General features: G+C 52.6%; 1 protein-coding gene across 1 annotated transcript; it reads right to left on the bottom strand.

The window, feature by feature from the left end:
• Window positions 1-8,406: 8,406 nt before the first annotated feature.
• Window positions 8,407-10,025, bottom strand: LOC119334604 (anthranilate O-methyltransferase 1-like). Its single transcript, XM_037607139.1, has 4 exons — window positions 9,894-10,025; window positions 9,354-9,761; window positions 8,912-9,184; window positions 8,407-8,834 (listed from the first exon to the last, which is right to left on the bottom strand). The coding sequence occupies exons 1-4, from the start codon at window positions 9,966-9,968 to the stop codon at window positions 8,475-8,477; spliced, it is 1,116 nt and encodes a 371-aa protein (XP_037463036.1). The 5' UTR covers window positions 9,969-10,025; the 3' UTR covers window positions 8,407-8,474.
• Window positions 10,026-10,659: the final 634 nt, after the last annotated feature.

Consider the following 10,659-nt stretch of genomic DNA (forward strand, 5'->3'; position numbering starts at 1 on the left):
TCTAATTCGGATTGACACCAAGGATTTGAATCCCAAGTGCATGTTTTTTCTCGCGGGGCACCGAAATTCTTGGTTACAGCGGTATCCGCGAAATCCCAAAAAAAATTCAGACGAAATTTGAATTTGAATTTTGAATTCAGTTTTCTTTCCTCTACTATACATTAGGCGTGGACTCCATTTCATCAGTAACCACCTTGTGGCGCAGTGGTCAGGTCTTGTGGAATATTCTCTTGCCTTGAGGTTGCCTTGAGGCATGCAATCAGGACGCCCACGCTTACCAGTACGCCACCACTACCTAGCTGCTCCTTGTGAGTTCCTAGCGTATCTAACTTAAGAGTCGGAGTTTAAATTCAAAAATTTCGAAAAAATTCAAACTTTTTCGCTCGGTACAAAGGTTTCTCGTCGGGTGGCGATAAACGCGGTTACCGGGCAGTATCCGAATATTCCGCCCGGTACCCAAAACCATGATTGACACTGACATGCTAGCGGAAAGAACCAACAAATGGAAGCCGTTAAACTAGTTTTGGGCTTGAACAATTCCGTCATCATGATGACATAAAGCACTGGATAGCCCTGACTGGTTGATGATGCTGCTTGCTAGATGCCATAATTCCATCATGGCTTCCATGGTTTTCCATCAAAGCTACACCCAGGATTGGGATTCGGGGTGCACGGGGACAAAGGAAAGACAGTCATGTATCCCACTACGAGCCATCAACCGATCGCGGCTAACTGTAGGAAACCACAGGCTGGCTGGATCAAACTTAACGTGGAGGCCTTTTAATTTGTTCAAGCAACGGGATCGACAAGGTTGCGCAGGAGCAGTGGACAGGTACTGTAAAGGCAAAATTATTGCCTCCACGTGCATGCTGCATGATTCCTAACTGCCTTGGATTTGTCTGAGGAGGCACGAGCATGTGCAGCGCGTATGGGTGAGCTCATTATTATCTCTGGCCGCTACGAACGACATACGGCACATGTTTGGTGGCATCGCCCGCTATGGCTGAGGCCGCCGCCTCATCGGATCCGTTCACCACGAGTGCGATAACCCGCCAAGTGACAACATTTTCATCTTCCCGTCACCTTCATAGATCAGTGCCAGAGCCCGTTCTAGCCTCTAGCAGCCGATGGGAAACGGCGGAATTAGTAGCTTTTTTGTAGAACACAATACAGACACAAACGTCAAACGCTCATACATCCGCAAGTACACTTAGTCCTATGAACGTACACATGCACACCCTATTTTTATGAGCACCTCTCAAAGATTATGCCGGCATATTAACATCCATGTCTTGGATCCCGGCTGGTGTGAGCATGGAGGGTTTACTTGTTTTGGGCTTTTTTTGGTTTTGTGCAATGGCCTCCTTCTGGTGGTCATGGGCGGTGGTTGATGCTCAATCTTGGTGGGCACGACTTGGCTATCTGGCTTCAAGAGTCAAGCTACCACATGAACCCCGCCCACTGGACGGACCATCTCCGGTGGATATTCTTCATGTTCCAGTTATGGCTGCAACCCCACATGGGCATATGTGTTAGGAAACTCAAGATTGTGCATTGGTAGATCAGGCGTCTCAACCAATGCTTGATGTGTGAACTTCAGTCGAATTCACGTTTTCAGTGCTAATCAGGACATTGCAACAAGATTTCTTCTCTACCAAGTTGGTGATGGCAATACAAGGGGACTTCATCTGTGGTAGTGCTCTTGAGTAGCAGGACTCAAGTTTCGGATCGAAAACAATAAGTCTAACTAAATGGTTATATGTGGCGGTGGCTATTTGCACTCCCTTGTTGAAGACACTATCTGAAGCTTATTCAGTCTTTCTCTTTTGAATGAAAACCACGAATCTAGCATATATGCTTAGAACCGGCAATGACGATGTTCATGCACTGTCTCTTTCCTGAAGGCATCACTACTGGGGAACCTTCTCATCTTACTGGTGTTTGATAATGGCAGTAGTAATAGATGATGTTTTTCCGCAGTGGGTCATTTGCCTCGTCCATGTCCCTATGGGTCCTTTCTTTTCATGTTGATTATGTGCATTCTAGTTGTGCAAAGCCTTGATGTGTAGTCATTGTATTTGCGAAATTGCATCACGGGCGACCGTTCCCGCATGACCTCCGAACGATACTGCATCCCCAACTGCGCTCCTGCATGCACTCTTGCTGCTCGCGCTGCCACGTACGAATCATGCAGGCATCGGCCGCACATTCGTCATGTGTATAGGGAAAGAAATCTTATGCGACCCCGATCGCACGCTCCAAATCTTTAGACCCTCTCCTGATGCTGGCCATACTGCTCGATGCCGACGCAATTGCGCTGCTCGCCCTCGCCGTTCGCAGCTACGCTCCTCAACGCCGGTGAAACTCTACTGCTCGCCGCTGGTCTCGGCTCCCGAGGAGTCTGGCGAAATTTGTGGAAGGCAATGCAACTCTCGATGTATTGATCGGATGCACGGTGCACGTATATATAGGTACAAGGACAACCCTCAGCCTCATCTATACAAGGAAACTAGAGGCGGGGCCGGTAGGAGATTATCCTAACAGATACATGCACAGATATGTTCAACACCCCTCCCCCCCCCTCCCCGCAGTCGATGCGTCACCAGTGACACATAGACTGGATCGGAACTCCTCAAATGTAGGCGTCGGTAACCCCTTTGTCATGACATCGGCAAACTGCTGAGCAGTGGGAACATGAAGAACGCGGATGCGCCCAAGTGCCACCTGCTCTCACACGAAGTGGATGTCGAGGTCAATATGCTTCGTGCGACGATGATGAACGGGGTTGGCGGAGAGGTAGACCGCCGAGACATTGTCGCAGTAGACAATGGTGGCCTTCTGGACGTCAAGGAGCAACTCCTGGAGAAGCTGGCGAAGCCACGAGCACTCAGCAACGGCATTGGACACAGCACGATACTCGGCCTCGGCACTGGCGCGGGATACCATAGGTTGTCGTTTAGACGACCACGATATAGAGCGAGGGCCCCAGGTAGACGTAGTAGCCTGAAGTCGAGCGTCGCGTGTCCGGGCAGCTGGCCCAATCGGCGTCACTGTAGGCGACCAGGTCAGTCGAAGGCGAGGCCGTCAACGTAAGACCCAGAGCCGTGGTGCCGCGGATGTACCGAAGAATCCGGTTCACCAGGTTCCAGTGAGTGTCGCGAGGGGCGTGCATGTGAAGACACACCTGCTGAACGGCGTACTGCAGCTCAGGCCGAGTGAGTGTCAAGTACTGGAGAGCGCCGACGATGGATCAGTAAAACGTTGCATCTGGCGCGGGGGAGCCGTCGAGCGCAGAGACCTTGGTCGTCGTGTCGATAGGCGTGGGGACAGGCTTGCAGTTAAGCATGCCCGCCCGCTCAAGAAGGTCCTGCACATACTGCTGCTGATGAAGGAAGAACCCGTCGGCGCGTCGTACCACCTCAATGCCGAGGAAGTAGTGCAACGGGCCGAGGTCCTTAATGGCAAACTCAGCGCTGAGGCGAGCAGTATGCTGGCGAAGTAGCTCGGGCGAGGAAGCCGTCAGTATGATGTCGTCGATGTAGAGGAGCAGGTAAGTAGTTGCCGGGGCCTAGTGGAAGACAAACAGCGAGGTGTCGGAGCGAGTAGCTCGGAACCCAAGCTGCTGCAGGAAACCGGCGATCCGCTGGTACCAGGCGCGAGGGGCCTGCTTCAACCCGTACAAAGAGTGGGAAAGCAGGCACACATGATTAGGCTGAGCCGCGTCAACGAAGCCGGTTGGCTGCTGACAGAACACCTGCTCTGAAAGATGGCCATGCAAGAATGCATTCGACACATCCATCTGATGCACCGACCAGACGCGAGAGACCGCGAGCTGAAGGACCGCACGAATCGTGCCCGGTTTGACAACCGGGGCGAACGTGTCGATGAAGTCGACTCCGGCGCGTTGCCGAACTCTGTGGACCACCCACCGAGCCTTATAGCGCTCGAGAGACCCGTCAGGACGAGTCTTATACCGGAATACCCACTTGCCATAGATGACGTTGGCATGGGGTGGCTGCGGGACGACCTGCCAAGTGCGGTTGCGCACTAGCGCATCGAACTCCTCCTGCATCGCCGCAAGCCAATGCGGGTCGCGAAGGGCGGCTCGAGAGGACGACGAGAGTGGTGATGCCACAGACGTCGAGGCAGCGAGAAGGTACTCGTCAGTAGAATAACGGTTGCTGGGCCAGTGACCATGTGGGTTTCCGGGGCGGCCGGCGGGGCCGGTATGGTCGGCGGGTCCGGCGGGTCCGGCGACGAAGCCGGCGAAGAGGCCGTCGAGGAGCCGGGGCCGGGCGCTGGAGAAGCGCTCGCTGCCCGAGCTACGGACTCAACGGGAGTCGGTGGCGCCGTGGCCGCCGGCGAGGAGTCCGGGTCCGTCGCCGCGGACCCAGAGCGCGGCCCAGGCGCAGCCGGGGCGCCGAAGCCAGGAGGGGGCCCGCGCGCTGTAGGTGGCCCGAAGCCGGGAGGAGGCCCAAGCGTGAGGGAGCGGCCGCCGCGAGAAGCACCAGGAGGCGCGGGTGATGATGACGAGTCAGCCGGCGGCGGTACCTGGTGAAAAGAAAAAGATCTCTCGTCAAAGTAGACATGTCGTGAAGTGAAGACTCGGTGGGAAACCGGATCATAGCAGCGGTAGCCTTTGGTGTTTGGTGGGTATCCGAGAAAAATGCATGCCACGGAGCGAGGTGCAAGTTTGTGAGGACTGGTGGAGGCGATGCTAGGATAACAAAGACACCCAAAAACATGAAGGTCATCATATGAGGGCGGGCTACCGAAGAGGAGATGATGAGGTGCATAGTTTCCACGAGCACGAGTTGGACGGACGTTTATGAGGAGAGAGGCGGTGGAGAGAGCATCCGGCCAAAACCGGGGCGGGACATTGGCGTGGAAGAGAAGGGTACGCACACAATCATTGAGGGTGCGAAGGATCCGTTCGGCGCGACCATTTTGTTGCGAGGTATACGGGCAAGTGAGACGAAGAATCGTGTCGTGTGTGGCGAGGAGGGTGCGAACCCCGACGTTGTCGAACTCCTTCCCGTTGTCAGTCTGCAAGGCATGGATGGGACGCCCAAACTGCGTAGCGACATAGGAGTAAAAGGTGGTAAGAACGGAGAGTGCATCGGATTTTCTCCGCAACGGGAAGGTCCACACATAGTGCGAAAAATCATCAAGTATAACAAGATAGTATAAAAACCAGTATTACTGGCAACAGGAGATGTCTACAAATCACTATGAATCAACTCAAATGGATACGACGCCACCGATGAGGACGTGCTAAACGGAAGACGAACGTGCTTGCCGAGGCGACAAGCATGACAAGTATGATCATCGATTTTATTACACGTGAATGAAAAAGTCCTAAGAATATGACGAAGGGTGGTTGGGTTCGGATGTCCCAACCGAGCATGCCAAAGGTCCACCGTGGCGGAGAGAGCGACCGGAGTGGATGTGGAAGTGGCGGTGGAGTTCACCGGGTAGAGGCCATCCGGGCTGTCACATCGGTGGAGCACCATCCGGGTACAGGCGTCCTTAACAGAAAAACCCACTTCGTCAAACTCAACAGCTATAGGATTTTCATGTACGTGTAAGAGAACGAACGGAACAAAGATTAGTGACTAACTCAGGTAAAACTAAGACATTAGACATATGAATAGGTGTAGAGTTAGACGGAAAAGAGGTATGACCGACATGAGTAATAGGAAGGGAAGACCCGTCCCCAACAGTAATACGACATGCGGTGGAAACTGGAGATACGGAGTTGAGGTTACCGGGGTTGGAAGTCATGTGGGTGGTAGCCCCGGAGTCCATATACCAGTCGCCGCCTCCGGTGTACGTGTTGGGTGTAGGGGCGGAGTGGAGCGCTGCAAGGAAGGCCGGGTCCCATGGGGCCGGCGGGAGTGCGGCGGCCGTGGCTGAAGGGGCGGCGTAGCCACCCGGGGTAGCGTAGCCACCCGGGGCGGCGTAGCCGCCAGGCGCGGTGTACGGAGGAGCCGCGACGGGGTAGCCGCTCGGGGCGGCGAGGAGCGCCTGATGCACACCGGGGTGGGGGCCGAGGATCCCGGCCGGGACGGGGGCCCGCGGCACGGGCATCATGTACGCGTGGACCACCCCCGTCCAAGGGTTCGTCGCGGTGGCCTAGGGGGACGGGGGCAGCTGCTGCTGCTGCGGCTGGCGGGGCGCCCCCCGCGTCGTGCGGCTGCTGCTGCTTCTTGCCGCGGTGCCCCCCACAGCGACGATCGGGGGCAGTGGGTGGCGGCTGGTAGACGGGCGCCGGGGGCGCCTGGAAGTAGGACGCCGGTGGCGGCGGCTGAGGTTGCGGCGGCTGCTGCGCTTTGGGGGGAGCGGCGCGGGAGGTGCCCGCCGCGAGGGCCGTGTGCGTGGCCCGGGACTTCACCATCTTCATCCTCCTCTCCTCCAACCGAAGATAAGCCACGACCCGAGGGAAAGTCGGGTCCGGGAGGAACGTGAGGTTGGAGGCTGCGTTGTCGAACTCCTCGTTCAGGCCGGCGGTGAGTGTGCTGAGAAGGAGGTCATCGGAGACCCGCTCCCCGAGGTCGCGGAGTTCGTCAGCGAGTTTCTTGAGACGCATGCAATAATCGTCAATGGATGAGTCAAGCTGATGGCACCCAAAAAATTCCTGCTGAAGAAAGACGTGGCGCTGGAGGGCGTTGTCGAGGAAGAGCCCGTTCAGCTTCGCCCACACCATCTGCGCGTCGTCAGTGTCGCAAACAATGGTGTGGAAGATGTCCTTGGAGATGGTTTGGTACAGCCAGTGAGTGATGGTAGCATCGATGGTCAGCCAGTTGTCGTCCGCGTACATGAGACCGGAGTCAACGGAGCCATCAACGTGATCGATGAGGTGGTACTCGCGGAAGACGAGGGAGAAGTAGGTTTTCCAGGCGTAATATGTGGTGGTGGCGTAGTCGAGCACGACGGGGACGCGAGCGAAGATGTCCAGATCACGGACGACCTCCACGGGAAGAGGGGCCAGACCCTCGAAAGGGTTGGAGGGGAGGGAGGCGGCGGAGTGGGGAGAGGCCATGGGTGGCGCGGAAACCGAGGGAAGGGGGTCGCGGCGCGGGTGTGGCGGCTCGGGAGGGAGGCAGCGCAGGGAGAGGGGCGGCTCGGGAGGGAGGCGGCGCAGGGAGAGGGGCGGCTCGGGAGGGAGGGTGGTGGATCGGGAGGAAGGGAGGTGGATCGGGAGAGAGGGAGGCGCGCGCGGCGGCGGGAGAAGGTGTGGCGGCGGCGTGGATGGATAGCGGCGGCGGCGGCAGCGAGGGGCTGCGGCGGCGGCGGCTAGGAGCGGAACCTAGGGTTAGATCGAAAAAAAACTGATACCATGTGAGAGGCAATGCAACTCTCGATGTATCGATTGGGTGCACAGTGCACGTATATATAGGTACAAGGACAGCCCTCAGCCTCATCTATACAAGGAAACTAGAGGCGAGGCCGATAGGAGATTATCCTAACAGATACATGCACATATGTGTTCAACAAAATTCATCTCATCCGACGTCCGGCAGGAAATATGGAGTTTTTTTTTTAGCAGAGGACAACTGCGGAGTTGGTTGGCTGGCCGCCGCCGTCTGGCCCTGGCATCGGGAGGAAGGATCTGGCCTTGGAAACGAGATTAGGCAAAGGATTGGGGACAAGTTGGGGGACGCAACGGGGATTTTTTTCATGTGTATAGCAGAGCTGTTGTATTTGTATATATCCACTTGATTCACCATTTATTAAAAATGGATAAATCTCTGGCGAAGGGGCTCTATACTCGGCATAGCCTCGTTGGACGGCGATTCCAATGGCATCACCCATGAGTGTGGGCTCACCATCTCCATACTGCATGCATTATGGTCTAGCGCATGGGCATGAACAGAGGCAACGTGCTGTACACCTTGAACGCAAGCAAGGTGCAACCCAAGGTGATGCTTGTGGCACGTCATACACATAACAAGCACACAATATGTAAACAATGGCTCCTTGTAGCATTACATATGTTTTCAATTTCACAAACAGAACATTTGGTCCTCACAAAAATATGCAAAATTTCGAGAATATTTTAAATTAATTTGGATTTTGATATATTGAAATTCCCTTAATTTAACTAACTTCAATTAAGCTTTAATTTTCTTTGGTGTTAGTTTAAATCTAGCTTGAATTTTTAGAGTTGTCATCGAAGTTTCACTGAAATTTTGAACCTTAGGGGAAGAGCCTTAGCTCGACCTTTGCTCAGCGTTTTTTTTAAGTGTGTATGTGCCGTCAATAACCTTTATTTGTGGCTTGATCAACATATTACTGTTAAAACGCAATACAGATTAGTATTTGAGGAACTTATTATTATACCCAGTTGTAGTGGAAAGAACTCTCCTAGTATTAATATACAACAACAACATAACACAACCCATGACTCATGCATATATTTTTGGAGGCGACTGATAAATACATAAATTGCAAGACCACAGATCGTCTACGCCTCATCGTCTTTTCAGTGATAGAGTAATGACAGAGTACTTGGTCTTCTCCTTGACAAGATGCAAGGCGACATTATATGCAAACTTCTTGAAGAGCTCATCGAGCACGGATTCTCCAAAATGGCTTGTAAACAGGGGCTCCATCACTGCTCTCAAGCAGTTTGCGACGTTAATCCCACTCTGGACACTGTCGTGTACATAATTGCCCTCCGAGTCATCATAAGGATCCCAATTGGTCTCGAACAGTTTGATGTTAGTCAATTCAAACTGCTGGCTCTGGTCGACCACTGCCTTAACTTCATCCGTCGATGGCCCATACACAGGTAGATTAAAGGAGTCCAGCTTTTCTTTCTCCATGAGGCCCTGTCGTGATTAGTATGCATTAATGAAAATTTAGTTTCCTCAAATAATTATTAGAAGTATGGTATATCCTTGCGTACCTCCTCAACAAGAGATTGTACAGACTGTGAAAGTAACCCATATAAACGGTTGAGACTTGCGCTGTAGACATCATCGTGTTTCCTCCCAAGAAATGTGAGAACCATTTGTCCATTGGCAACTAGTTCTTCATGGCGCAGCTGGAGGAACAACAACATGTCCTTCTGAAACTGCTCTTTGTACATTTTCACCACACAGGGTGGGGTAGTCGCTCCAATGCCGATGTTTCCTTCATTGGGATATGATCTTTTCTTGCCCTCTAATCCATCAGGAAGCTGTGTATAACATGTAGCCTTTTTTCAGACATTCTGATACACATTGATATATTTTGGGCTGTCTACTTAGCTCCGTCAATTCAGCAAATTCTCACTATTAAATGGACCGATGTGGATGATTATATAAATAAAGTTATGCAAGTAAGCTGTGTGTTGTTGGTGCTAGTACCCGAGATCGCCAATGCAGGCAGTATGATGAGTGAAAGAGATGAACACTCCGGCGAGGCAAAAGTCTTGTATAGTAGGAGCTGGGCAACCCAGCGATGTAGAAAGCAGGTATTGGCTCTCCCTTGTGATCCATATCAATCGAGTTCTTGAATCGTTGAAGTGATTGGAAGACATGGTTGAAGTCGTTGCCTGGTAAATCGTTGAGAAAGAACTGAAGCTCAGTGGGATGGCGACTGAATTTCTCAAGGTGGTGGCTGACCGCTTCGATCACATTGGAGACAAAGAAGAGTGTGTTGTCACTTGAAGAGCAGCCTAAGTCAACAATTGTCAGTGTTGGATGGAGGAGATCCACGCACATTTCCATCACAATCTTCTGGAGAACCGGCTTAGTCTCAACCAAAGCTTTTTCCTAAGATGAATGGAAGGGAAATCTTTATAAACTGCTGATGTAGAATCTACCCAGCGAATTAGGAGTAGAACGGCAGGTATGTCAAGGTTGTAGGCAATACCAATTGTGGATGCTAAAAGGATTGTATCGAACCTGAAGTCTTGAGTTCTTGAAGTAGCTGGTCTCTTCTTCTCCTTTGGTCATATGGAGGTCATGTTCCATGTTCATGGCTACTAAGAAAGTAAGAAGTAAGAACTCGAGGCACAAGTTGATTTTTCTGCTTTGTGTACGAGAGAACTGAAGAATGCACGGGTCAGTGCCATATAACCTTGTTGAATATATAGGGAGAGCATGAGTGATATTTGCTGAAGGTCCCTCTTTCTTCAGTATTTCACATAGATCTTTCTACTTCTTACATTATTTCCCTATATGCATACAGTACAGTTGTTAGAGCGTCCCCAAGGCCCATTCCCCATTTTCCTACCATGTTTATCCATCAAATTTTTCCATATAGGAATTTCTGGACAAATGTACCATGGTACCCAAGGGGGATACACCATTTCTCCACCTCAAATCTACATACATTTCTCCACCTCAAATGTCCATACATTTCATCGAACAATTGATGTGCGGAGCTGCGGCAGCGGCCTGGAGAAGCTGCGGCACACGTTCACATCAACCATGACGAGAAATTGTCTCCAGGCTAGCGGGGAGGGCGGCGGCTTGTCGGGAAGGAGGGTGGGGATGGCTCCGGCAGCCAACCTGGCTCAGTACTGACAGTCTGACACAACACAGCAGCAATGAGCACCCACATGGTGAACACGAGGACCGAGCTCATGGTGTAGTCGTGTAGAGGACCAGCCTGAGCTCGCACCCAGCATCGTGGGGAGAGAGAGCGAGGCAGAGCAGGGCTCCTGCT

This window comes from Triticum dicoccoides, chromosome 7A (assembly GCF_002162155.2).
Source record: "Triticum dicoccoides isolate Atlit2015 ecotype Zavitan chromosome 7A, WEW_v2.0, whole genome shotgun sequence".
Classification (NCBI taxonomy): domain Eukaryota; kingdom Viridiplantae; phylum Streptophyta; class Magnoliopsida; order Poales; family Poaceae; genus Triticum; species Triticum dicoccoides.